This window comes from Lynx rufus, unplaced genomic scaffold (assembly GCF_022079265.1).
Source record: "Lynx rufus isolate CCGP_SWC_20201006 ecotype Redwood Valley unplaced genomic scaffold, mLynRuf1.p SCAF_7, whole genome shotgun sequence".
Lineage (NCBI taxonomy): Eukaryota > Metazoa > Chordata > Mammalia > Carnivora > Felidae > Lynx > Lynx rufus.
The window spans coordinates 84037639-84065134 of NW_025814889.1; the positions used below are offsets into that span (position 1 = coordinate 84037639).

Below are 27496 nucleotides of genomic sequence, written 5' to 3' on the forward strand. Positions count from 1 at the left end.
CTCCCACCCCCTCTAGCGTTGGCTCATCAACTTTGCCAGCCAGCCCCTGCTATGATTCCCCCAGCCAGGTGGATGGAGAGACCTTAACAAGGATCCTAGGGCCTCCTGTGGGAGGTAGCTAATTAAGATGGGTGTTGGTGCTAGGAGAATGTGGCAAGCCAGGCCCCGGGTGCAATCCCAAACTCTTGGTGACCAACAGATTTGTGTTCAGTCTCAAACTCTGACAGGAACGCATACACACTCGGTCTCACTCTTACAGCCCTGCATTCCAGCTTAGGATTGTACCCACCGCCCACGCCACACATCCAAAGAGCTTGCATACCTACAGTTTGCTCCATAACCCTTCCTTAGTCAGCCACCCCACGGTAAGCAGCTTTTAAAAGGCCAAGTAGTTATGGGGAGAACAGGTTATGGAGGAGAACAGTAATTCTAACCAGACAAAACCACCAGGCTCTCTGCTCAATTACTTTCATAATAATTATCTATAACACTTAATAGTTTACGACGCACTTTCAAATATGTTGTCTTCATGACAGGCCCCAGGGGTGCAGGAAAGGAAATCGAAGCTCTGAGAGGCCAGTGTGAGGTGAAACAAATCTGTGGGTCTAGGTCTCCTTCTTTTTTCAAGTTTTTATTTTTAAGTAATCTCTACACCCAACATGGGGCTCGAACTCATGGCCCTGAGATCAAGCACCGCACGTTCCACTGACTGAGCCAGCCAGGCTCCCCATGGGTCTAGGTCTTCTGATTATAACTCCAATACTCTTTTCACTATACCCCCCAACCAAGATGCTTGCTAGTCAGTTTCCCTTATCCCTAATACCACTGTCTTGCCCTTGATGTAGGACCTGAAAGAGAAGAGGGTGGATGAGGAACTGAAGAACAGAATGAAGACACAGGGGAGATATTGAGAGAAAACAGTGGCTAGTTTGATCTAATCGCTTTGCTTCAGGACTCAAACCTTTCTGGCCCTGCCAAATGTCTCTTCGCCTGCATACCTTCTTTTTTTTTTTTTAATTTTTTTTCAACGTTTTTTATTTATTTTTGGGACAGAGAGAGACAGAGCATGAACGGGGGAGGGGCAGAGAGAGAGGGAGACACAGAATCGGAAACAGGCTCCAGGCTCCGAGCCATCAGCCCAGAGCCTGACGCGGGGCTCGAACTCACGGACCGCGAGATCGTGACCTGGCTGAAGTCGGACGCCCAACCAACTGCGCCACCCAGGCGCCCCACGCCTGCATACTTTCTTGACATTAATTTGTGAAGGATAGCAGATTATAACTATGGATTCTTTATTGTATAGATAGAGACAAGGGAATCAGAGTTGGGGTTACCTACTGGAACTTATAAAACAGCCTGATTATAATAGCGAACATTGAGTGTTTACTATATGCCAGGTAATGTCATAAGCATTCTGCATATATTAACTCATTCAATTCTCCTAACAACCCAAGAGACAGGTGTATTGTTATTTATCCCCATTTACAGATGAGGAAACGTGCAGAGAGAGCTTAAGTAATGGGCCAAAGGTTACACAGCCAGTAAGTGGCAAAATTGGAACCCGTGCAATCTGACTGTAGCAGTTAAGATTTACTGCTCATGCAGTCCTAGAATCTAAGTACATACAAACTGAAATCATCCCGTGGGGTTGAAGGGAGGTTTTTCGTTTGTGTTCCCATTACCACTGTTTCTCTTGGAAAAGAAGAATTATGCCTTTTCTCATCTCCATGAAAAGCATTTATTCAATAATAAGCATATTGATCAACCTCTATGCCCACCTTCAGAGTGAAAATGTGGAGACTCCTCCTTCCTCTCATATTTATTCATATTCCAGACCCCTCCCTTTGGCTTTTTTTTTTTTTTTTTTTGCAAGCCATGGATCAGGCATGTGTTCTGAAGACACCGAGTACACTCATGTCTGCCCTTGTGGCTTTGTCACTACAGAAATGTTCTGGCCCGAGGCGGCTGTTTTGCACACTGCATTTATAGCATATTCACACCCAGCTACGAGGAGATATGGAAGAGGATATGTGTACTAGTGGACACACCTGCAAACGCGTGACGATTTGCTGGATGTTGCTGTGCCGAACCCAGGGCTTCTGTGGCCGGGCTAAATAGCTCGATGTTTTGCTCCTCTGAGTGTTCTCGAGTGTGATGCAATAACAACCAACAATGGCGTCATCATGAGATCACTGCAGGACAAGGGGAAAGGGGCGGGGAAGGGCGCTCCCTCGAGGGGAGGAGCCCTTGGGCCCTGCCCTCCAAGCCGCACCTCCTCGCTCTTCCACTGGGTTTCTCCTGGGCCTCCTTCCTCGCATTAGCCCTCTTCCAGCTGCGGCCACAGAAAGCTCCGCTTTCAATCCGGGGTTTTGAAGTTTAGGCTCGGGTCCCTATGAGAATCTATGGAAGCCCTACCCCCAGTTTTAAGTTTCAGCCAATAAAGAACCTAAAGGAGGGGCCCGCAGGCGGATTAGTGACGCAATGCAGACTGATTGGCATTCAGGCCATCGGCGTCCTGGATTAGTCCCGAGTTTCTCCAATCCAGAGGCAGGGGTGGGACGGTGCAGGCGCAGAGAATTGGGTTTGGCTGGACTCGATTTAAAGAGACAGAAGCTGTCGGGGTCCAAGAAGACGGTCCCCAAGACCCTCCCCCCAAGTCCTTGGGACCACTTGGGTCCCCAAAGCTGGGGAGATGGTTTGCGGTGGCTTTGCCTGCTCCAAGAATGCGCTGTGCGCGCTGAACGTGGTCTACATGGTGAGGTTTTGGAGGGGGGGAGTGGGGGGAGAAGCTTCAGGGCGGAAAGAGGAGTGGGAAGAATCTCTAGGGGACTTCCGGTGGGAAGAGGGGTGTACTGGGGGTTCCGGGAAAATTCCCGGGAACTTCCGGCGAAGAGGGAATTCCAGGGGACTTCCGTGGGAAGAGGGGAGACTTCCGGTGATCTGAGGTTTTGTCTGGGGGTGGGGGGAATGAACTGAAGGCTGTGGGTATAAAGGCCAATCCCTCCCTCCTGTGAATTTGTTTCTCTCAAAATAGAAGTAATGGATGAAACTACAGGTTCCTTTTTATATGCATAGACTCTCTGCCTGCTGCCCCCACCCCTGTCCCAGTCATTCTGATCTCCAGTGGGAGCATACACCTCCTCTCCTTCGTTCACGCAAGCCCAGTTCTTCTTTGTCCAAGACTCCCTTTAAGGCTTTTGGCTGTGCTGCACGCTAGAATTCTTTTGAGATGTAACGTGCTCTGTTTCCTGTAGCTGGTAGGCTTGTTGCTCATTGGAGTGGCTGCTTGGGGTAAGGGCCTGGGTCTGGTGTCCAGCATCCACATCATCGGAGGAGTCATTGCTGTGGGAGTCTTCCTTCTTCTCATCGCGGTGGCTGGACTGGTGGGTGCTGTCAACCACCACCAAGTACTGCTATTCTTTGTATCCTGACCTTAAGTGATGGGAGCATCCGGGCTTTGGGGAGGGCTGAATCCGCTAGGAGGAATGTTGGAAAGGGTAGACTTGAATGATCTTGGGGACGTGTCTCCTTGCCCTGCCTTATACCATACTTTATGAAACCAGAGCTGATTTTATTGTCTTCAACTAACGTGGTTATAGAAGTTCTGCGAACAGGTGAGATCAGATGGTTATTGTAGGTGCAACATAAAGGAATCTAGGCCTTTTTTTGTTTGTTTGTTTTTCCTGTAACTCTTCCTCTCAGTACATGATCATCCTCGGTTTGGTCTTCATCTTCCAGTTTGGGATCTCTTGCTCATGTCTTGCTATTAACCGAAGCAAACAGGTAAGTGGATGCCCTTTCAAGTACTTGCTTTTTTCCTCCCTCTACCCTCTCCTCTCCCCCTCTCCCCCACTCCCCAACCCTAAGTCTGGACCTCTTAGTAGGCCCACTTCCAGACTCTTGAGCCATTTGCTTCCTCTGGGAAATCTGGCTAATTTTCCAGTATTTTCCAAAACCTGAGGTGGATTTTTATCATTTTCTGTATAATAAGCCCTTATTTCTGAGGGATGTTGACTCCCTTTGCTGGAATAGGGAAATTGAGGTATTTGAGGTCAGGATGTAGGAGCATCCAATAATTTCCCTCTGCCTATATTCTCCAGACGGATGTCATCAATGCGTCTTGGTGGGTCATGAGCAACAAGACCCGGGATGAACTGGAAAGAAGTTTTGATTGTTGTGGCTTGTTCAACCTCACAACCCTGTATCAACAGGACTATGCTTTCTGCACTGCAGTGAGTTGTGCTGGGGGGAGGGGCGGTGTTGGTAGGAAAGCTGGTTAAGGACAATGCCCAAATTGGCAGATTTAAGAGTTTGAATGGGATTGTCTCTCTCTAGCAGCTCTCTTGCTGTGTGCTGGGGGGGGAAGGGATGGATACAAAGGGTAGAGAATTAGTCAAGTGAGATTTCAGTCTGTAGGAGAATAATCAGAAACTAGTAAAAATTTCTGGGGCCCTTCACCATTAGTGTTGGGATAGGGCAGCCTAGCAACTGTGCGTCCTATACACACACACACACACACACACACACACACACACACACACGTTTTACCCTCAGATCTGCAAGAGCCGGAGCTCCACGTGCCAGATGTGTGGAGAAAAGTTTCTTAAGCATTCAGACGAAGCCCTGAAAATCCTGGGGGGTGTTGGACTCTTCTTTAGCTTTACAGAGGTAACATTCTCCATTTCTCTCTTATGTGTCTGTAAGTCTTTCTCTATACCTGTAGGTCGTAGCTCCAGAGATTCAGAATTGGTGATAATCTCTTTCCCTTTGCTTTTTACAGATCCTTGGTGTTTGGCTAGCAATGCGATTTCGGAATCAGAAGGATCCTCGAGCTAACCCCAGTGCCTTTCTATGAGACTCTGGATCCTTCTGACTGCTCTCCTGTTCTTTGTTCTCCCTAAGCTTTTCCGCCCTTAGGGAAAACCTAGGGCCTATAGCCCTTTTTGAGAAAAAGGAAAGGCCCTTTGTCACATCCCCCAAAGATGACTGAACAGCCAGGCTGTGTGCCTTGACATGTTTAGGGGGAGCAAGATTATAAGGAATAAAGAGCAACTTCCTCTCTAAGTGGATATGGGAAGCTCCTAGGAGTGCATGAAATGGGATGGGGATTGGAGTCCTTCCTGGCTCTGTTTCCCCTCTTTTCCCTTCCACATGCTGGATCACCTCAACACATCTTGGCATGGCTGGCTCCAAGGGTAAATCAGGGACAGCCAGGAAAAACCATCAAGAACTCTTTCTTACAATAAGTAGGACCCAGTGTGGGGAATTCAGTGAATATAAAAATAAAAGCCATTTAAACTCCACATTCAAAGAAGCAACTTAAGTGCCTTTTTTTCTCTCTTGCCGGTTGGGCTCCACTGCCTACATAGGCTCTGTGACTGACCTGGGGAGAATCTTTCAAGATTCTATAGTGAAGTTCCATCTTCCAAATGGTTTTTCCAAATCCCCAAATGGCAAAGCCCATCAGAAGATGAAATATTTAAAAAAAAAAAAAGACCGTATTTCTTTGTTTTGTTTTGTTTTTCCTGTATAAAAAAAATCCCAATATCAAGATAGGAAGGGGGAAAACAAGGAAGATACCCCTTGGTGTATGGAAATCGGGGGGGGGGAGGGGCAGGGGAAGGATAAGCTTCGAAAGGAGGGATGGGATGGGAGGGGAATGTCATTAAGGCAGCAAAATACTCTCTGGAGAGCTGGGAGGAGTTTCCACAGCCTCAGAGATGAAGCTGAGGTCGCCTTCTCAGTTGGGGGGCTCTCCACTCAAGTGTTCAAAGGAAGGGAGACGACGGCTTTTCTTCTCTTGGTCCTGTTGCAGCCACTCCACCGCTCACTCTGGGTTACCTTCTGCCTTTTGTAGATAAGAGTGCTGCAGGGCTCGGAAGGCAGAGATTCGCTTGTGTGGGTTAAAAGTCAGCATCTCCTGAGAAGTGGAGGCAAAAATCAAAAGACCGTGAAGACAAAAAAAAATAAAATGAAATAAAACAAAAAGACTTTTGCTCACCCCCAATAATACCTAGGATGGCGTATGCTCTACATCCCTCTTTTGGATGGCCTATTCACGGCAACATTAAGAACTAGCCCATCCTCCAACCAAGTCTTAGTCTCCATGACAGTTTAAGTCCCTTTTATACTGCTCTGTTTTCCTCCCCAACCTCCCCTTGTGCCCGTGCCCATGCGCAAGCCCAGTACCAGCAGCAGCTGTGCTCCAGACTCCTCCAACTCAGGTACCACTGACTGCACTGGACGGGGTCCTCTGGGGGAAAAGGCTCCTCGGGGCAGAGACACATCTCGGGGCCAGTCATCCTCTGGGGGCAGCCCGATCAGGCTATGGGGAGCAGGAGAACTCTGGTCAAGAGGGTCCTTCTCCAGCCCCCATTTCCAGGGGCAGAGCCAGTCGCCATCCAGGGCTTAGCAGAAAGATTCAGAATGGAAAATTCTTTTCCCCCATGCTGGTCACTTACTCAAAGATTTTGCCTAACTGGTCAGCTTCAGAGTTTCCACAGAAGAGAGGCCTAAGTTGAGAAAGGACACGGAGCAGTCATTTTCAAAGATCTGGTAGTGGAATAATTATTGCTAGTGGCTCAAAACAGAGGGTATAGAGAATATGGGGCTATGAAGTTCCTAATTCCAGGCCATTTGAGAGTTCCTGGTTAGGGACAAAATGGTCAAGAGTACTTAAGTGAAACAATGGGCAGGGAGTGGATGCAGTTTATGACTAAGAGATTTGGGAAACTCAAGATAGTTCAGGATACTTGGGTCTCATACTTGCGACGAAACATCTCTGCGAAGATACAGCCAACGCTCCACATGTCCACAGGTGTTGCGTACGTAGACTGCAGAAGAACTTCCGGAGCACGGTACCAGAGTGTAACAACCTAATGGGAATAAGAAAAGCGGATGAGGATTGTATGGGTTACCATGAACCACGACTGGTTAATTAAAGTCACAAAACACATGACTTCTCAATTGCTATGGTCAGCCACTCCCCTACCCCCACCTTTCTACTGACCACAGGTGTAAGTGCCATCTGATAGCTGTAGATTCTGGCCAGGCCAAAGTCAGCCAACTTGACTGTCCCACCACTTGTCACCAGAATGTTCTCTGGCTTCAGATCTCGATGAACAATGCAGTTGGCATGGAGGAAATCTAGGCCTCTTAGAAACTGGCGCATCAGATCCTAGTTTGGAAGGGGGAAACACACAGGAACTGGAAACTAGACACCATACCTGAAATCACAACAGGTTCTACCACAAAGGTCTCGATGTACCTCTCAGTGTCTACCCACCCTACCCACCTTGATAGTCTCCACTGGCAAGCCTGGTGGGGGTGCCTTGTCCAGATATGTCCTTAGGTCTTGGTCCACATGCTCAAACACCAGGGTCACTTTGGTCTCTCGGTCAGTTCGGGCAGTGGCACAGACATCCATCAGCCTGGCCAAAACAAATGGTCACTCACTGATCAATCCCTTTGTACCCGATGGCCTCCCCTATTTCCTCAGGGTCCCCACTTCCCTTCTGACCATCACTCCCCACCTTTAGGTTACCTTTTCCCCTTTACTACCCACTCCCAACCCTCCACCTCTTCTTACCGGACAACATTGGGATGTTCAAAAGCCTCCAGCCGCCTCAGTAAGGCCACCTCACGAACTGTGCTGATGGGAAGGCCCCCGCTAGCACCTCCTCCGTTAGGGACTCTCACACTCTTGAGGGCCACAAAGTGGCCACTGTGGGGATCACGGGCCTTGTACACGGTTCCATAAGCACCAACACCAATCTCGGCCACTGGCTCATATCGAGGAGTAGCCATTCTCAGATCAGAGGAGACCCTACAATCACAGAGACTCCTGCCACTGAAAATCCCTTCCAAAGTTCAGATGGTGTAAGCCTGCAGCAATAAAGTGACTCCCACAAAAGACATTACAAAGACACCACATCAGCATCCCGTCCCTTCCCCAATCTTCCACGAGGCTGGCCCCTCAGGTAACACAATGACCCTAACTCCAACCCCTCCAGCCACGTGAAGCCCTAAAATAGAAAATTCCTCTTCCTTTGGGACAGACCATCGCGCCCCGCACAAGGTTGATCTCACACGACACACCCCCTGCGTCGAAGATCCGACATCCAGTCCCTAAAATGACACCTCCATATGACCACAAAGGAACAAATTACACCCTGCCCCACTTCCCGCCCTCGAGCCATCCTTCCATAACTTGCTCGGGTAGGAAGCCGTGCAGGACGCAAATGGTCCCCATTCCTGGGAAGGGTCTATACTTACCTCACTCCGTGCCGGGAGCTGCGGGGGCGGCCCGTTATCGGGGCCCCGGAGCCAGATCCTGAGGCGCCATACACTCGAGCTCTGTCCGGTGCAGCTGGACGCTACGGGCCCGACCATAGACACAGCCCGCAAGCTAGAGCGGCCCCCTTACCCCCACCCTCACCATGTGACCAGCTGCCAAAGAGGCGCGCGGAAACTGGAGGGGCGGGGCGAACGCCGGACGTTCGGGGCACGTACGAGACACTCATGCGCAGAGGAGCAGCCAGGAGAGGCTTTGACCGGGAAGGGGGCGGGGAGGAGAAAGGGGCGGAGGAGCAATGGCAGCCACGTGATCTGTTGCTATCACACGTGACCGCTTGACTTAGCTCTGAGGAGCAGAGGTGTGGTTACGCGGCAGGGCACGTGACTGACTGCCAGACCCTGGCGGGGGGGAGGGTGAGAGGAAGACAAGAGAGGGTGGAGTCCAATGCGGTGCCATGGCAACCTGGGCCACCCAGATCCCAACTCAGGGCTGCAGGCCGAGCCTGAGCACTTCTCCAGTCTCACTGCACATCTCACTATATGGTGGTCTGGCGGGGAGGGGGCGAGACGTGGCGCGGTCGCCTTTCTGCTTTGAAGCCAACGTAAAACATACTCCCATTTGCGGCTTTGTTTCATTCATTCACTCATTCAACAAATTTTTACTGAGTGCTTGCTTCCTGTGTGTGTATGCAGGGTTTTTGTTTGTGTGTGGGTTTTTTTGGTGTCTCAGTCACTAGCCCTTTAAAGTAATGATGAGGCTGTCTGTAAAGATGTAGCCAACAGTGTGGTCGTATAAAACAGAGTAGACAATACCCATCCGAGGGCAAAACTAGGGTTAAATAATTGATGGAAGACAGATTAATGCAGTGATCCAACAGGAAGAGTGGCAAGGTAATGCCCTCCTCTCCTCCCAACTTCTACCCTTTCTTGGAAGTGTTAAAATTGGGAGTGCTTTCTGGCAGATAAGTTATCAATGAGCAAGAGACAGGAATGTTTAACCTTTAAGGTTCTTTCTAGCACTAAGATGCTAGGATATATATGTGTTTGTATATTTGTATACATATGTATACATTTTATACATTTTATATAGATACAGCAGTGGGCATGTGTGAAGGAGTCACCACTACCACCACCTTAGACCACTGCATTGCATGAGAATGATTTGTGCTTGTCTACAAACCTTGTGACTCCTTGTTTGGGGTCATTCTGCTTCTCTCTTTTCCCCAATGCAAGTTTTCTTAGCCCTTGCTCCCACCCAGAACACAAACTTTTCCAAATGGCCTCTATTCGCAGACACCTAGGTAGACAACAGACAGGTTTCTCTGACTTTCCTTGTCTTACTGGCTCTAACTTCCTTATTTATCTCCTAACTCTTCAGGGGAATGGGAATAAGGAGGGAAGGGATCAGTGTCTCATTTGTGAGAAATTGTCTAAAATCTGAAACCATTTTATAACTGTTTGCCACTCTTTCCATCTTAACTTCTATTCTCCTCAACCATCCTGCAGAGGATGTAAGAGTTCAGGCTTGAGATGAATATAAACTATGCTCCAGGGCAAAATGGAATACAGGTCAGTACAGATTCCCCCTCTTTGCATTCTGGTAGTTGTAGCTCTGGGCCCTTGCTGGCAAGGGCAGCTGGGACACAGGAAAGAAAGTCCTCAAGGTCTGAATTGGGTAAGGGGCTTCGGAGGGGAATGTTTTATTGGCTACCTTGCCGGGACTGGTTGGTTCATAAACCTTCTGGCAGACAAAGTGTCTCTGAGTGTGTCGAATTTCTTTCCTACGCCGGCAGGGTCCACTTCAGCTTCACCTTCCACAGCTTACTGTCTTTAGAATAGAAGTCATCCTCTAGGTTGCCTTGGGTTCCAGCCCCCTTTCTGATTCATGCATTCATCCATGCAAAGCATTTGAATGCTTCATAAAAGCATTACTCTCCTTAATCACTTTTATTGAGGAGACTTAGTTTGGCAGTCTGTCTCTGGTTCCATACCCTCTCTTCTCCTGTTAATTACTCTTTTGCTAATTAATTTTTTTTCCAGTGCGTTTGACCCAATGGGCTCCCCTGGAATCCCTTTTCCCTCAGCGTTGGAGAGGGGAGATGTAAGTGTAAAGCAGAAATGATGTGATGAGAGGGTAGAACTGGTTCTCAGGGTCAAGGCCTCCATAAAAGCAAAAGCAAAGAGCTGTGTGTGTGTGTGTGTGTGCGCGCGCGAGCGCGCGCGCGCGCCTGCGCTTGTAGTATTCACTTCAGTGTAGTGTTGTGGGGCAGGAGAGTACCAGAAAGACACTTTAATCCCTTTAGTACTCTTGTCTCTCTTCCTCACTCACCTCCTCACACACGTTACAATTACACACTTCTGTTTCTCATACCATCCAAATGCATCTCTTACTAATATGTTTTCCACTGCCCCACACCATGCACACTCCCGTCTTTTGTGTAAAAGTGTTTATTGCTTGAGTCCATCTCTTGTTCACCTTCCTCACACCTCAGACACTTGCATAGCTCTTTCTTTGCACACTCCTATCTTGCACAAGCTTCTCCCTCCCGGGTGCACCTGCGTCTTTGACCACTCACCTTGCTTCCTCACTCGCTCACCAGCACCCGACCCCCATTAACACACCTATTCTCCTACCCGTGTGCACACTCCCCTTCCTTGGCCACTCCCCTCCCTCCACCCTCCCCCGGGCTCGCACACTCGCCCCCGCCTCTGGGGACACCTGCTCGTGCGGGGCAGGGCGGGGATGCGCAGCCGCGGCCACTTCTCTCCCGCTCCCCGCCCCGCCCCTCCCTCCATCCCTCACCGGCTCCCCGGCTCCCGCCCCGCCCGCCCCGCCCGCCCGCCGCTCCGGGGGGGTCTCCGCCGCCGCCGCCGCCGGAAGGAGCCGCCATTTGCCACCGCCGAGCGCACGGGCCGAGCCGAGCCGGAGCCGGGAACCCGAGCGGGGCTGGAGCCAGCTGGACGGCGATGGGGGGCGGCCCCGCCGCAGGAGGCCCGGGGCGCGTAACCCCGGGAGCCCGGCCCGCTCCAGACCCGGACCCGCGGGGCGCGGCACCTTGAGCCCCCCTCCCCGCCCCCTGCCCCGGCCATGGCTGCCCGCCCCGCCGCCCCCGGGCCGCCAGCCCTCTCGGCCCCGAAAGCCCCGGAACCCCGGCTGTGGCAGCAGTGAACTGCGCTCTCAGGCCCCGAAGACCCCGGCCCGGCTCGGCTCTCCTGCGCGCGCCCCCTTCCCGGCCTTGTCCTCTCCCTTCCCCCCGCCGCCCGAGAGCCCCCCTTGCACGCCGCCTCCCGCCCCCCCGGCGCCCGGACGATGCTCAAGTCTCGGCTCCGCATGTTCCTGAACGAGCTGAAGCTGCTGGTGCTGACGGGCGGGGGGCGGCCCCGGGCCGAGCCGCAGCCCCGGGGGGGCGGGGGAGGCGGCTGCGGCTGGGCGCCCTTCGCCGGCTGCTCGACCCGGGACGGCGACGGCGACGAAGAGGAGTACTACGGGTCGGAGCCGCGGGCCCGGGGCCTGGCCGGCGACAAGGAGCCGCGGGCCGGACCCCCGCCGCCGCCCGCGCCGCCGCCGCCGCCCCCGGGCGCGCTGGACGCCCTGTCGCTCAGCAGCAGCCTGGACAGCGGGCTCCGAACCCCCCAGTGCCGAATCTGCTTCCAGGGCCCGGAGCAGGTCAGGCCTGGGCACCCGGCCGGGCGGGAGGGGTGGGGGCGCGTACCTGGGGCGCCCGGGCGGACCACGAACAGGGGGCGGGGCCTGAGGAGGCTGGGCGGGACCCAGGACCCAGAGTGGGTACTGGGTGAGGTTGGGGGGCTGACTGGAGAGGCCCCGAGCGCACGTTTGGGGTGGAGGGGGGTCAGAGGCTCCCGGGAAAGGGTGGGGCTTTCTCATGGGAGGACTCAAAATCCCTCACACCCACTAACAGGGACAGCCTTTCTGTCCCACTTCTCTCACCCCAGGGTCTCTGTAGGCCGAGGGGCCTATTCTCGGAGGTTGGCAGAGTGCTTGTATTCCCCCCTTGAAGGGAGGGGCCCAGCCGGTGCCCTTGCCTCATTCAATATTTCTCTCCGTGGGGCACTTTTCTTCTTCCCATTCCATAACTTTCCATCTCATTCCAAAGAGTACTCTTTGTTCAAATGCTATGGACAAAGTTGTCCTGGGATGGTGCGGGGACGGGGGGGGGGTGAACCTTTGTTATGAGAAATGATTCCTTGATTAAGGGGGAACATATTCCCACTCCCAGGAACTCTCCCCCTTTTGATACTTGGAAACTGAAGACGATAACTCATCCCAGTCTGTACCACATCTGTGAAACACTTTACAGCGAAGGGATGGAGGAGGAAGGCATGGATCAGAAGCTCTGACCCTCCTGCCTCTCTGGAACCTAAGGGGTAGCTTTCCGTCTGGGAAGCCTTAATAAAGAGCACCCTCCCCAAATTTTAGGAAAGGAGAAAACTCAGCCCTCTCCTAGCCCCATTTCGGTTCGTTCTTCATCTATTTGGGCAGGGAAGTTTACCCTGAGCTCTAACTTTTTTCTTTTTTCTCGGAGGCCTCAGCCTTCTTGCCCTGTTTTGGGTGAGAGGCCTGAATTTTTTTAAGGTTGGAGAATGACTGACCTGGAGAGGTTTCCCTCTCTTGGATTGGAGAGGAGTGGGGTCGGGTGGAGACAGCTGACCGGACCCTCCTCACTCTTCCTCCAGGGGGAGCTCCTGAGCCCCTGCCGCTGCGACGGCTCAGTGCGCTGCACACACCAGCCCTGCCTCATTCGCTGGATCAGTGAGAGGGGCTCCTGGAGCTGTGAGCTCTGCTACTTCAAGTACCAGGTCCTGGCAATCAGCACCAAGAACCCACTGCAGGTGAGATGCTAGGAAGGAACTTCCAGAGGGGGCAAGGGCTTTCAGCAGCAGAATTAGGGACTCTCCAGGGAGCCTATTTTAACCGCTTACTTTTTCCTCAAAGCACCCCTACCCACCATTACCATAATCTCCCGTCTGTCTGTAAGTCCTTCCTTCGTTTATTCACATTTATCGGGAACCATGTGTATTCCAGGCACTGTCCTAGGCACTGGGACAACGAAAAGGCAAAAGACGATAATGCCGAAGGTGATGATGATAGCAGACGTGTAGTGTGTTCTATGTGTCACACTGTTGGTGTGTAGCAACTCATTTAATCTTCATAATAATCCTATTAGTTATCTGCCATTATTATCCCCATTTTATCTTTTTATTATTTAAAAAAGTTCGTTTTAGCGTTTGTTCATTTTTGAGAGAAAGAGAGACAGAGCACCAGCAGGGAGGGGGAGAGAGAGAGAGAGAGAGAGAGAGAGAGAGAGAGAGAGGGAGACACAGAATCCGAAGCAGGCTCCAGGCTCTGAGCTGTCAGTACAGAGCATGACGTGGGGCTTGAACTCACCAACCGTGAGATCATGACCTGAGCTCAAGTTGGATGCTTAACCGACTGAGCCACCCAGGCGCCCCTTACTTTCCCCATTTTAGAGATGAGAACACCGATGCACAGAGATATTTAAAAACTTGCCCAAAGTTACTCAGCCAGTAAGAGATGGAGTTAGGATTTGGAATTCAAACCTAAATGGTCTGGGTTCAGAGCACTTGCCTGATCCTGTCTTTCTAACATAAGGCAGACAAGTGGTCTCAGACGGTGTGAAAAGTATCCCATACGAGGTTTGATCAGGACACACAGGAGACAGATTGTTAATCCTGCCTGAAGGGTTTCAGGAAGGCTCTGGAGCATCTTCCTCTTCAGGGCCACTCACCACCTGGCCCTCTTTTTCTTTCTGTGACTTTTTGGAGCCCTTTTTCTCACACAGTGGCAGGCCATCTCCCTGACGGTCATCGAGAAGGTCCAGATTGCAGCCATAGTTCTGGGCTCTCTCTTCCTCGTTGCCAGCATCTCCTGGCTCATCTGGTCCTCACTCAGCCCTTCAGCCAAGTGGCAACGGCAAGATCTGCTCTTTCAGATCTGCTACGGCATGTATGGCTTCATGGATGTCGTCTGCATAGGTGAGGGCACCCCTCTCCCCCTTACCTACTCAGTGGTTTCCTCCAACTCACACACTTAACTTTCCCTGCCCATTCCCTTAGCTCCATAGCCACAATTTTCTACCACTGGGAGCCTTTAGGGCTATCTTGGTGCCCCTCCCTTCCCTGCCTCTTCAGGTCTTTTGCATACCCTATCTCCTCACTCTGGCCTATATTTGCTTAAGTACCCCTGGCCTAGGTCTGGGCAGCCGGTGACCCTGGATCTCTTCTCCCTTTCGCTCAGGCCTCATTGTGCACGAAGGCTCCTCTGTCTACCGCATCTTCAAGCGCTGGCAGGCAGTGAACCAGCAGTGGAAGGTCCTGAATTATGACAAGACCAAGGACATAGGAGGAGACACAGGGGGAGGGACGGCAGGGAAGCCGGGCCCCAGGACCTCAAGGACGGGCCCCCCCTCTGGGGCCACCAGCCGCCCCCCGGCTGCCCAGCGCATGCGGACGCTCTTGCCTCAGCGCTGTGGTTACACAATCCTGCACCTCCTTGGACAGCTGCGGCCGCCAGATGCCCGTTCCAGTTCCCATTCTGGCCGAGAGGTTGTCATGAGGGTCACCACTGTCTGAAATTGAACTCCAGGAGCGGGGATCTTGCATCAGTGCATCGGCCAGAGATAAGCTGTCATGGCTGCTGGAGGTACCACCTGGACAAGGTGCTTGGGGTGCACTGCCCCCACCACTGAGGATCTCTGTGGGCAGCCTCAAGCTGGAGACATTGTCTGGCCTCTACTGCCCATTGGGTAGAGACACCTGGATGACATTCCAGCCCCCACTGATAGTTCCTCACGCTTATCCTGGGGCAACCAGTGGGCAGGTGGGAAGAGCATCTTTTCTTCCCTAGAGAACCGTCCTTACCTCAGCTCCTAGGGCCTCCAGCCCCCCCAGCTCCACCATAGTGACTTGGTGAAGGGGGACCAATGCCAGAAGAAAGGGGTTGTAGACGCCCCATTCCCCACCCCATGGCCACAGGGCAGCTGGCAATAAGACTAGTATACATTGACCTCCCGTTCCCTGCATGAGGGCGGGAGGGACCTCCCCCTGCTCCACCCCCCATTGCATGGGGGGAGGGCATAAAGAATCATTTATATGCACGTGGAGACTCCTTTCTCATCTGGGGCTTTTCTGGAGGGTTGGGAGGTGTGGGGAGGTTTCTCTGCAGAGGTTGTGAATCCCCAGTGCAGCAGTGGGTTCTGAGTTGGAGCTGTAACTCCCACTTGTTGGTGAATAATTCACATTGGCTGCTAGGTGGCAGTGCTCAGAGGGACCTAAGGGGTGGGCCTGCCACCTGCAAGTTGTATGATCCAGAAAAAAAATCTCTCCGCCGTGGTTTTCCTGTCTACCTCATAGGGTTGGAATGAGGATAAATGAGGGACAGGTTGAATGCCATCACAAAGAAAATTAGTGATGGCATAAAAAGATTTCTAGACTAGCTGATGGTCCATTTATTTCAAATAGTAGCTGGTTAACAAATTCCAAAATGTGTTTTTTCATCTGGGGTTGCACAGAGCCTTGGAAATACGTGTTGAGTGTCATAATAGATACGGAAATATGAGGGGAAATAGATACGCAAGTGTGAAGGATGGTGGTTATTTGCAAGAATGAGAGCTCCCCAACCCCCTAAACATTGGGGACTGGGGAAGGATGGAGCTGTCCTTCTTCTTCTGGGGATCTTGTGGGTTCTATTGGTCCTTCCCAGGTAATGTGCTCACCCAGAGAAGTGGCATGAAATGAATTTGGACTCATTTGGAGTGAGACAGACAGAATGTCCCAATGTTATGAATCTCCAACCCCAGCTTAAGCTATTCCTATGGAAGTTCAGGGTCACAGGTCTGATCCCGTGCCCCAGCTAGTGGTATTAACTGGAAGGTATTGCGCTTGAAGGCAGCAGCATAGAGAGCTGTTGTTTATAGAGAAAAGGTTTGGGAAGGACTGGTTAAAATGTGGGTCAGCCTGAGGCCTCCTCCCTTTCTCCTGAGGCCTTGGGGCTGTGTATTATATGAATGATGGTGTCTTTTAAGTGAACTATTCATCAGCAATTAAAATAATTACTTCATACATTGTTAAGTCAGATCCAGACGCCTTTCCTATTATTGGTCCTTTCCTCAGGAAGATTCTGTTTTGCCTCCTTCCTGGGGATGTTTTTTGGGGAAATGCTTCTCTACTAAAGGTCTACTAAAGGTCACATCCTTGCCTTGGAAATGGTCTTCTCCATCCTTCTGTAAAAGGGGGGTGGGGGGAGGGGTGGGGTGTTGGCTGCTGTCCATGGTGCTGGCACCCAGACTCTCCTGGGAATGGAGGAACTGAAGCTAAAGGCAGGTTTGAGTCATCTGGAAGTACTGGAGTATATCTCTTCTAACAAAAGAGAGGGAGAGAGATCAAAGAGAGGGGACAGAGGCCGATTTTTCCAGTGGGAAATTGTTTGCCTAGAGAGATAACCCTCCACATTCTTCACCTGGGAAGACAGAAGGGTCAGACTTTGCTGATTTGCTATTCACAAAATAGCTGGTGGGGACCAGAAGGAAGACAGCAAATCAGAGTGACTACTAGTACCTATCCTGGCAAATATGACAGGTAGGTATGACATAGGTGGGGTTTCTTGTGCCAAACCTGGGCTGTTCATGATGATGGCCCTCCTTGGAAACTTAGACACACCAAAGAACATATACACACAAATACACTCTCTCCAGTTTCACTCTGGGTCCTAAAATTAGGTCAGTTGAGACAGTATGTTTCCCTCCCTTTCAGTACCATTGGAGGTCTTGCTTGGTATGGGGGTTGGGACCAGCAACCAGTATGGTCCTCTCTCCTTCCTTTTTTCCAACTTAAAGAGACTCTAGTCTAGGAAAGGGGTCATGGGACTGCTGCCCTCAAGTGAGCAGTCCTACTTGCCCAATGAGGAGTGTGGGTGTACAGAGTTCTCATCACTGATTCCAGGCAGGGGACAGGGTGTGAGAGGAAGCTGGGCTTTATTCTCCCTCAAAGCTCAGATCTGCTAAAAATCAGGTCACTTAGGTTCAAGTTAAGCTTAGTGATAGAGGAGTGGGGGTGGAGATGGAGAATACAATAGAGAGTTGAGAGGAGGGGCAGTAAAGGCACACAAACCTTAGTCTCTGCACAGTGCCTTGGGTATATTGTGCCCCTCTGTAGATCTTACAAAAATGGATACCCCCAGAAGGCCCAGTAGCAGACAATGTCTGTGGTCAGGTAGCCATGTCTAGGGCAGGGGGCCGATGTGGTAGGGGAGGAGGAGGAAGTGTGAAGTGAAATCTCCATCTCTATCCAGCTAATCGGAATGGAGAGGAGCAGGAAGAAGGGGGGCAAGTCTTGACATGGGGAGGGGAATCTAGGCTACAGAGGGGCTGCTGGGAGTGTGCTGAGAGATTTATTTGTATGGAAGATGAGTTAATCTGTATACATCACAAGGGGAGAACTGTGCCCAGCCTCTGGGGGGGGGGGGGGCAGAGAATGCTGATTCAGGGAAACAGAGGCTCCTTCTGCCCACCCCCCTTCTGCCTCAGTGCCCCAGGGCTTCTGGCCACCCCCACACTCAGGTTTCATCCTGTCTGAATTCACTTCTGTGCATGTATCCCTGTCTTTCTCTGAAGGAAATTAGCTTGGAGCAACTTTTCCAGAAAGGGCAGACATCCTCCAGTCCTGGCAGTCCAGGTTCCAAAAGTACTTCCACCAGAGTCAGTTGCCTCTGGCCATCTCTGCAAATCCTGTGCTCCCCAACCCACTTTTATAGCCTAGCCCTTGCAGGTACTTTTCACCACCACCCCCTTAAATCTCTTCTAGGGAGCCAGACTTAGCTATTCCCTGTACAGACAGAAACGTGTTGGGTTTGTGATGCAAACCACTCTCCCAGGTATCTAGACCTCCCATTGTTATGGAGGTCACTCCCAGGACCAGAGAAATCATAGTAGGGGATTTGGTTGAGGGCCTTGCCTCTAGGACTTGTAGGAAGTAGAAGGACTTGTGGAAGAGAAGTAAATCAAAAGTCAAGGATGAAACATTCGATTCTTTTATTTCAAAACTATGAATATTAAAAAATTCCACATATGATAGGAAGGTGTAGGCAGGTACAGGCCCAAAGACGTCTCTGTCTGGGAACTAAATGGTGGGACAAGCCAACTCCTAATAGTGATTAGAGAGTCAAGGAGAGTTTTAAAACATCATAAACCAGGTGAGGGCACACTCTCCTTGGTAGGGGCAAGATGAGGAAGGAAGAGAGTAGACAGAGCCTGATAAGCTGCTTATCCCTTCTGCCACATGGTCCAGATTCAATATGAGAACCTGTATGGAGCCACCCAATCAGGGATAGGCCTTGGCAGGGGATATAAAGACTGAATAAGGTCTCATTCTTCCTCTCAAAGATCTCACATGCAAGGAGCCAGGTGCAGACCAGATGCACAATCACTTAGCTCACGTGGTGATAAGTGCTTAGCCAGCAGCTCCTAAACACTGTAGAAGCCCCAAAAGGGCAGTGGTTGAGTCCTTCCCCAGGCCACCCAACATTATTAGTTAAAATTTGAGTTGGCCCTTGAAGGGTACCTATGATATGACCAGAAGAAAGGATGAGCAGACACAAGGATCATGGTTTTCTCAGGGCCTGATGGGTGAGGCCAATGCCTACTTCACACCTTGGTCAGGGCTGCCTCAAACAGTTTGCTATGATCCCTTTAACCAGTCTAGTCAGATAGACAGGTTTCAGGGGGAATACATATCTCTTGGTCTTGTGCCTGATAGATCCCTGCAATGAGAGAAAGCGTGATGATGACAGCCTCCATCCACAGGACTATCTGTCCACAAACTGTAGGTTAATGCTCCTCTCCGGTACCAGGACTGTCCGGGTCATGGGTCTGACTGGGGCAGCACCGGGCTCAGGCTGCACCTCAAAGTGGGTCAAGATCTGGAAAGGGGAGGAAGAAGGCTATCACTATGGGAGGGGTCTACAATGGTGGGTTTGATTGGTAAAGGGCATTATTAGTGTTAGGTTGGTCAATGATGAAATGGCACCTGTGGTCAGTAGAGAATTTCTTGGTTAATGAGGGTAAGGGATTATGGCAGGGAAAAAGATAGTCTAAATACCTTTGCTCACCTTCTAGACCTATAACAGGATTGCGATATTTAGGAGGACTACGTTTACCAAATCATATATTTTGCTATGCTTGTCAGAAGAGTTCATGGCTTTAGAGGGTTAGAGTCTCTCATGTCTAGATCACTCACCTGAGCCAAAGCCATTTGCAGTTCAAGCTCTGCGAGGCGTCTCCCCATGCAGCTGCGTTTGCCAAAGCCAAAGGGAAGAGATGCGAATGGGTGGGGGGCTGGACCTTCCCCCAGCCAGCGAGCTGGACGAAAAGAATTTGGCTCTGGGAACTGGGCAGGATCCCTTGAAGTGGCATAATGACACAGTGTGACCAGCGTCTGGTGGGAAAGGAACATAAACTTGTCAGTTTGGGCCCATGAATGCAGGGAGGGACATGGAAAAGAGGATACATGGATTGGAGCAAAGGCAGGCTCTGGTTGGTTATGGTGAAGTTTTCTGGGGCTACTTTTGGAATGATTTCTCCACTGTCCCATTTTATCCTAGAGAGAGGCATTCAGGCCAAAGGGAGGGTGAAGGGCTTATGTGGAATGTTTGAGAAGAGGACAGGGCCCAAGAGAGTGAGGGGATGGCTTAGCAAAAGGGATCCATAGGCTCTACTCACATTTTTGGGGATAATATAGTCACCCACACAAATGTCTTTGTCTGGGACACGGGAATTTCCAGGTACCACAGGGTATAGTCTGGATTGCAGAGCCAGAGGGAAACAGCAAGGTGAGGCCAGGACTTGTAGCCTCCCTCTCATCCCTCAGCCCACAACGTCCAAACCCATTCTTGGCCGGGAGTAGAGCACCATTTTCCTCTGCTCTCTCTCCCTACTCCCACTCACTATCTGCTTCCCCAGGCCTTCCCAGCATTTTCTCTAGCTCCTCCTCTCCTGTTCCCTCACCTTAGCACTTCCTTGACCACTGCCTTCAGCAGGGGCAGCTGGGATAGAGCAGTAGCTGAAGGATGGGCATTGGAGCCAGGGCCCAGGGCAGCTGTGATCTCAGAGTAGAGTGCTGTCTGGACTTCCGGGTGCCGAGAGAGTTCATATAGAGCCCAGGAGAGTGTATTGGATACCTGAGAGGACAGGTGAGAGCATCAGAGGCGTTAAGAGTGGAGACCCAGTGAAGAGGGCAGAATATGAGGTAGTCTGGAGCTCAGGAGGTGTTAAGCCAAGCTGGCCTAAAGGGCCATAGTGGATCCCCTGCAGCAGCAGGGTGGCCCCTGAAACTGGAGAGGATAAGCTCTGGAAGTTGGGCTCTCAACAGGGAGGAGAACCTCACTGTGTCCACTCCGGCCAGTAGCAGCTCTGTCACATTGCCCAGGATGGACGGGGCAGGCAACTCTTCCCGGAACAGGAAGTAGGTCAGGTGTGCCCCAGATCCCACGTCCTCCTCAGGCTTTCCCTTGCTCCTCAAGGCTACCTCGGCCTCTCGCCGCTCCACGTGCTGCTGGGCTGTGTGGGGAGAAGGTACAGGGATGCCTCACCATCCCCGAACAGCTTTATGTTCCCCTATCCTCACTTCATTTCCATGCCTTACCAAATGCAAACATGTGGTCCCAGTCTCGGCAGAGGCGGCCCCAGGGTCCGGGCACGAGGCGGTGAAGCCAGCTAGGCATCGCCACGGTCAGCAGCGTGGACACAAATACCGATCCCACCGCGCGGATGAAGGTCTCTGTGTCTGGAGGCACTTCGGCCTCCAGGCAGCCCAGGCGTGAACCCAGGAGCACGGCGGCTATCCCTGGGCGCGAGGGGGCGCTGTCAGGGCACTGAGAAACCCAGGCGGGTGCCTCCTACACTTGCCCCTGCCTTGGGACTCACCTTCTAGTCCAAACTTGTAAAACTCTCCTGCCACATCCCGAACCAGAGCGGGCGGCCCAGCGCCGCGTCCCCGCTGGCGGCGAAGACGCCGCACAAGGTCATGGACCACGTCGTCTAGGGTTCCGGCGTAGCGGGCGGCAGCTTGAGGCCGGAGGAGCAGCGGGGCCAGGAGGCTGCGGAGCCTCTGCCATTCTTCGCCTTCCCTACGGGTGTGCAGAGAGGGGGCGCATCAGAGCGGATGGGGGTGTATGTGGGTGGCCGGACGGAGCTGGCTGCAGCGAAGATGGAGCGTGTTCGGCCGGGGTGGCCAGAAAGAGACTGCCGCCGCTCCCCCTGGGGTACCAAAACCTGCCCCTGCCTGTGCCCGCTTTCCATTCCCCTACTTCGTTACTCATTTCCTGCCCCGGAGGGGCCTGGATTCCTGGGTAACTTGAGTCACAGAATCTGACATTCCACCTTGGTCCTGGTACCTTCGCCCCTTCGGCGGATTCCCGGGATTTTGGCTTCAAAAGACAAAGAGATGGGCGGTGGGGCAAGGGCGGGGCTTTACCTGAGCTTGAGGGAAAATGGCAGGGGCGGGAAGCCCCATTTACCAGAAGGTTGAGGGAAAAGGCCGACCTCCCTCCACACCCGAGACAGACTGTCTCCAGACCAGCCACAGGAGAGGGGCGCAGCAGGACGTTTGGGCTTTGAGGCCCGAGAGGACTCACGCGGTGAGCAGTCCGCAAGCCCGCTGGCGGCGGCGACGGTGCTCTGCCCAGGGTGAGAAACTGCAGCGCTCGGGCCGGGGACCCTCCTGTCGCAAGAGCTGCTCGATGAGTGTAGGGGCCGCCACGTACACAGTGCGCACCTTCCCGAAGCTGGCCAACCACACGGGACCGAAGCGCGCGACGCCCTGCACCTGGGAGAAGGGGAGGCGGACACTGGAGACGTGGGCCGCCGGCATCCAGCTCGGTCCGTACCAACTCCAAGGGTGTTCGCTGGGCTGTGCAAGGGGGAGCTTCAGTCTCTTCACGAGCTCCCAGCTGGTATGTAGCCCTGACGCTTCAAACCTCTCCTCCTTCTCTTTTCCTCGCTTCACATCCCTAGGAAGTTTGAGTGTGATGGGCAAGACGGAGGAACTTTGCACAAAGCGGACGGACATTCAGGTTCTCTCTTAGGTCGCCCGGGGTAAACCGAGGCGGAGAGATCCCAAAGGTTCCTCACGTGGACTACCTCGGGACGAGCCCCCAGCGACTGAATAGGAGCGCCTGTAGCTTTAAGCTGGAAACGCGGCTAAGGTACTGTGCGTTTCTGCCTCCCGAGCACTTGTTCTGGGCTTAACTCGGCCCCAACTTCTACAGAACAAGAAGGCGCTTTTTGAGCGCACTCTTCTGCTGGGTATAGGGATGGACTCCGAGTAGGTCGAGCCACTGCCGGCAGCCCCAATTTCTCTATAGTTCATGGGCATCCGTTCTCACTGGACCTCTTCCTACTTTCTGCACTAGTCTGTCCTTTCTAGCGTTGTCAAAGCCAATTTCTCCAGCATTAATTTCCAGGAACAACGTCCCCCCTCTACCTGCAGCTCATGTAGCCGCGACAGACCTCCCTTGCAGAAAAGTTCAGCAAGGAAGACGGGCGTGGATGGGCCTGGGATGTCCGCCAAGCTCCTGGGCGCGGAGTCGGAGCCTCTGGAACCCAGTGAGGCGCTCAGCTTGGGAGCACGGTGGACGCGATGGAACATTCTGGAGGCGAGCTTGAGAGTCTGGATCATGGTCTGGTTCAGGGAGCCCGTGAAAGAGAGCACTTTTCCCAAGCACCTAGCTTTCTTGCTTGAACCCCTATTTAAGCTTTGGGAGGGATAGTGGTGACGCCCCCTCTTCAAGCTCCTCAGCCAATCTCCTCCCGAGTGGTCAAGCTGGGGATTGGGGATTAATACCCAGGAACAGTAGGCGGGGCTGGAGTTGCCTGGCAGCTCTCTTGGGTCTCATGTTGCAATGACCCTCTTGGGAGGTGAGGCCTGCCTTAGTTTCCCCTTCTGGGCTGGTGCCCCAACCCATCAGCCTGAAGATCTCTTCTTGGGAAAGGCTATTTGGTGAGGTTTAGGATACCGAGGTACAGGGTCAGCCCCTAGTATTCCCACTTCCCCAGGGAGCCAGGCCCCCTTGGGCCCATCCTCAGGAATTCCCCATCCTCCAGCTCCTTCCGGACTACTGTAGCTGTCTCCATAGTCTTGGCTTCTGGGGCTGCACCTTCTCTGGATATAAGCAGAACTTTCCCACACTACCACATCTCTCCCTCCCCCCCTCCCATACCTGACTCTGGGCAGAGGGTGGGTGAGTTAATGGGTTAAAGTGGCTCCAGGAGCCTTCATCTTTGTTCCTCAGGAGGAAGGGGGTGGTGTTTTAGGTCAACAAACTCCGTCCTTCCAGCCATGGGAGTCTGGGGCTTGATGAGCAGAAACAAAGGAACTTTTGCAAGTTAGAAAACTTCAGAGATTTCTCTGGGCTCCTGGATGGAGCAAGGGCTAAGTGTTTGCTCTGAACCTCCAGCTGACTCAGTCCTCTTTGGGGGGGATTTCTAGTCAGCAACTGATTTTCACTTTTAGCCTCAGAAGCCAGCATAGTTTAGTTCTCTGCTCCTCACTCCCCCACCCTGCCTCTACTGGGATCTGTGCCAGTCAGTTAGCTCTGAAGTTCTGGAACCGAAGGTCAACATGAAAAAGGAGAGGGTCTCTGTGCCCCCTGCCCTGACTCTCCTGAGACAGCAACAATAAAGGCAGCAGATTCCTTGGGTCAAGACTCAGGCAGGGAGAGGATAGGGGAATGGGAGAAGGCACGTGACACACGCTCTGGTCTTTCCTGAGAAATAGCAACACACGTATACATGTTATCCCCAGGACTGCAAAGTAACACAAGTGGACAGGCGATCTGAGTCTAGCAAGCAGTTTAGATGGACAGTGGAGAATTCCATTCATCACTCCAGCTGAGAAGGAGAGATCCCAGAAGGAGAAGGAAGTGCTAAGGGAGAGCAAGACCCCACATCCATCCAAACATCCCTTCTGGTTCAAGGTCTTTTGACCTTCCTAGTCAGTTTCTTTTGCTTTCTGCTGGTGGTAGAGGGGCAACAAGGTGAGGTCAGGGGTAGTTGTGAATCCCAGGTTTCTGCCCTGGGCAGTTTCCCAACTTCTTTGAAAGACTGTCGCCTCTTGGTCCTGGCAGTCTCAGCTCGGAAGGTCCAGGGGTCAAGCTAAGGCAAGGTAAGCAGTCAGTGGCCAAGAGAGGGGGGATTAGGAGTCACTGCCTGGAGGGTGGGATCCTGTATTCTTCGGAAGATGGCTGGGAAATTCTTGCCTCCATTGCGTAAGACTTTCTTTCCCTCTTCGGTTGAGGTGCCCAGGTGTCCCACAATGGGGTCTTCAGTCTGGGAAAAGGAAGAATCCAATAAATCCTTGCCCACCTTTCAGGTTGCCCCTGGCCCTGAGACTCCTATCTCATCCCCCTGGCACTGAGCTGGGTTCAAAGACTACAGAACCACTCTGGAAAAGGCCTGCATCTTTGCCATTTCCTTTAGGCCCCCTACTTACCAGTTCCTCCAGAGGCACACGCTCAAACAGGGGGTGCCTTTCAAAATGGGTGCACATCCAGTCGTGTAGCTCCAGCACATCCGTTATGGTATACACCAGCCCCTGCACAGGCAAAATCACTCTAGACAGGGGGCTGCATGCAATTGAGCGGGGAGCTGATGGGAGAGGTGGTGTGAGTCCTACATGCACCCCCACTGAATCCTTAGTGGAAGGTCTCTGAATAGGCCACTCACCCCACCCTCCCTCCTACTCCCGACTCACCCCGACTCTAAGCACGTAGGCATATTCTGCCAGCAGTGTGGGACTGATGATTCGCCACTTGTGCTTCGTCCGCTTGAAATGTGGGTCAGGGAAGAGGAAGAACATCTTTGTCAGCTGTGAGACAGACATGCATCGACAGGGTTGAAAACCTGGCCTCCGTGCCTCACCTGCCTACCAACCTAACCCATGGGGGCCCCTCCCCACCTGGCCCTTGCGGAAGAAGTTAGGAAGATGTTTCATGGCATTGCTACGGAGACAGGCGATGTTCTGGAAGCCACCTCCAGGAGCTGCTCGTAGGGCCCGAATCCGGTCCTGTACATAGTCTGAGACTTTCACCCGGATCTCCAGACCCAGAATCAGTGTGTCTGGGAACAATGGTGATAGTTCCACTGGGCACAGAAATAAGAATGGAATCGTCAACCTCATACTGGTTTTCATACACTGGTTTTCCTACACCTCATACATGTGCAGGGTTTTCACACACTGTCTCATTTAATCCTCATAACACTCTGTGGTAAATTGTGAAGATGACAAAACTGAGGGTCAGAAATGCCCAAGGTCTTAGAGCTAAGAAGAGGCAGAATTGGAACTTGAACCAAGGTTTTCTGCCACCAAGTACCATGCTTTTCCTCTCTCTGTCACGCTGTTACCTCTATGGGAGGAACTAAAAATAGGGGTGCCTGGGTGGCTCAGTCGGTTAAGCATCCAACTTTGGCTCAGGTAATGATCTCACGGTTCATGGGTTCGAGCCTAGCGTCAGGCTCTGAGACACAGAGCCTGGAGCCTGTTTTGGATTCTGTGTCTTTCTCTCCCTCCTCTGCTCACACTGTCTCTCTCTCAAAATAAATAAATAAACATTAAAAATAAAAATAGAGAAGTGGCCTGGCATGCACGACTGGGACGATACAGACAATACAAGAGTAACCTGAAAACATGGGAGTAGGGAAGAATGAGTTCTGGTGAAGAAGGGGGGAGGGGAGGAAGAGTGGTGGAATCCCTGAGAAAGACAGTTCAGGATCACTGGCCACAGTGACTAATCTCTGACGCTTGTGCTGACCAGCTCACTGACCCGGCACCTTGCAGGTGAAGTGGCTCAAGTAGGGAGTGAGGCTGGGGTGGGGCCAGACAGGACAACAACCCAAGTTCTAAGAAGCATTTGAGACAACACCCTCCCTTCTCCAGGGCAAAGGCCACAGACCCCGAGTACAGGGAAGGTAGAGGCTCTCCACACTGATGTCACAGCACTGGTGTCTGGTCCGAAGGGGAAAGGCCAACTATGGCCCCCACCAAACCTGCTGAGGTAGCAGAACCCAGGCATTGCCTCTCCTCGCCCTAGAGAAAAGGCCAGAATGTTACCTAACAGGCCACCATAGCCACAGCCTATGTCTGCAAACTCTACTTGGGCCGGAGCTCTCTCTTCATTCTTATCCTTTGGGTCATCATGGCTCTTATTTTGAGTCAGTGGAGCGAAGAACTCTGGGTATAGCTCAGACCAGTCCATATCCTCTGGCTTCACAGGGCTATTGGAGAGAAGACAGGAGAGACATGAGAAGGTGGGTCATGCCACTGCAGAAGTGGTACTACATGTGTGTGGGCGAATATGTAAGGGTGGGAGGTAAATGGGAAGAGCATTTCTCAAAAATTCTGTTAACAGTGGGCCCTGTGGTCTCTAGGAGACACAATGGAAACCACCCTTAACCCCCAGTGTGAATCATAGGCCCATCATGAGGCTCATGATTGCTGACCTGTCCATCTCCACTTCTAGGAGTTGATGTGACTCCGGTCAGGCAGCTCTCCTTTCTGGGGCACAAGTTCCCCTTCCCCCGGAGACTGACTAAGGCACCGGGACCTTACTCTTTTTTGTGTGCTTTGTGGTAAGAGGACAGAGTAAGGGGTGGGCGGGATTCATGTATATGTTTGTCTTTTTATTAAATCCGATCAACGAAACCGAAAGATGGAAACGCTATTCTGCCTGCATCAGTCCAGTCTCCGCAAGTTAACTTTCTCTCCCCAGACTTGGCACCGCCACTGAGACTACGGCCAGAAGCCACGCCCCCTCCCAACCCTCCAACTCCGCCCCCGCCAAATCTCCGCGTCCCACCCCTAAAGCTGACGTCACTCTGCCGATTATCCCTTGTCTGAGACCCCGCTGACCGTTCCAGCACAATAGTTTTTCCCGGCTGCTGCGGGCTGCTGCGAGCATTCCTCCCTCCTTTGCCTCCCGTCCGCCTCACTCACTACCGCAGCGTGTGGTCTGCCATGGGGTTGGAGTGAGCACGTTGCCGATAGTAACGCTTCTGGGGCTGCGGGGCCTCGGCTCCTGCCGCGTCCCCAGTCTCGGCTCCCGCCATGATCCCCGCTCCGAGTTACTCCACTGAACCCACGTGGAGACCAAGGCCCGAGTCGCACGATAATGACG

General features: G+C 52.4%; 5 protein-coding genes across 7 annotated transcripts; 2 read left to right on the plus strand and 3 right to left on the minus strand.

Moving 5' to 3' along the window:
* Positions 1-1891: 1891 nt before the first annotated feature.
* TSPAN31 (tetraspanin 31) lies at positions 1892-5303 on the plus strand. Of its 2 annotated transcripts, XM_047065149.1 has the most exons (6): positions 1901-2755; positions 3255-3422; positions 3703-3783; positions 4101-4232; positions 4555-4668; positions 4781-5303. In XM_047065149.1, exons 1-6 carry the CDS (start codon positions 2693-2695, stop codon positions 4853-4855), a joined length of 633 nt encoding a protein of 210 aa, XP_046921105.1. In that variant the 5' UTR covers positions 1901-2692; the 3' UTR covers positions 4856-5303. The 2 variants fall into 2 exon arrangements, with proteins under 2 accessions (XP_046921106.1, XP_046921105.1); XM_047065150.1 differs by lacking the exon at positions 4555-4668 and having other exon boundaries at positions 1892-2755.
* Positions 5304-5748: 445 nt separating this feature from the next.
* Positions 5749-8464, minus strand: CDK4 (cyclin dependent kinase 4). 2 transcript variants are annotated; one of them, XM_047065147.1, is made up of 8 exons: positions 8275-8464; positions 7589-7825; positions 7295-7430; positions 6998-7177; positions 6766-6875; positions 6462-6512; positions 6190-6325; positions 5749-5920 (listed from the first exon to the last, which is right to left on the minus strand). In XM_047065147.1, the coding sequence occupies exons 2-8, from the start codon at positions 7804-7806 to the stop codon at positions 5828-5830; spliced, it is 924 nt and encodes a 307-aa protein (XP_046921103.1). In that variant the 5' UTR covers positions 7807-7825; positions 8275-8464; the 3' UTR covers positions 5749-5827. The 2 variants fall into 2 exon arrangements, with proteins under 2 accessions (XP_046921103.1, XP_046921104.1); XM_047065148.1 differs by having other exon boundaries at positions 7010-7177; positions 8275-8460.
* A 2699-nt stretch (positions 8465-11163) lies between these two features.
* On the plus strand, positions 11164-15431 carry MARCHF9 (membrane associated ring-CH-type finger 9). The gene is made up of 4 exons (XM_047067072.1): positions 11164-11962; positions 12991-13146; positions 14118-14310; positions 14573-15431. Exons 1-4 carry the CDS (start codon positions 11606-11608, stop codon positions 14905-14907), a joined length of 1041 nt encoding a protein of 346 aa, XP_046923028.1. The 5' UTR covers positions 11164-11605; the 3' UTR covers positions 14908-15431.
* Positions 15432-19135: 3704 nt separating this feature from the next.
* Positions 19136-23004, minus strand: LOC124501071 (25-hydroxyvitamin D-1 alpha hydroxylase, mitochondrial). Its single transcript, XM_047065010.1, has 9 exons — positions 22810-23004; positions 21962-22152; positions 21252-21454; positions 20971-21171; positions 20713-20885; positions 20334-20506; positions 20049-20127; positions 19567-19764; positions 19136-19249 (listed from the first exon to the last, which is right to left on the minus strand). The coding sequence occupies exons 1-9, from the start codon at positions 23002-23004 to the stop codon at positions 19136-19138; spliced, it is 1527 nt and encodes a 508-aa protein (XP_046920966.1).
* Positions 23005-24148: 1144 nt separating this feature from the next.
* METTL1 (methyltransferase 1, tRNA methylguanosine) lies at positions 24149-27436 on the minus strand. Its single transcript, XM_047066540.1, has 6 exons — positions 27316-27436; positions 26434-26597; positions 25282-25466; positions 25078-25191; positions 24817-24918; positions 24149-24653 (listed from the first exon to the last, which is right to left on the minus strand). The coding sequence occupies exons 1-6, from the start codon at positions 27426-27428 to the stop codon at positions 24498-24500; spliced, it is 834 nt and encodes a 277-aa protein (XP_046922496.1). The 5' UTR covers positions 27429-27436; the 3' UTR covers positions 24149-24497.
* Positions 27437-27496: the final 60 nt, after the last annotated feature.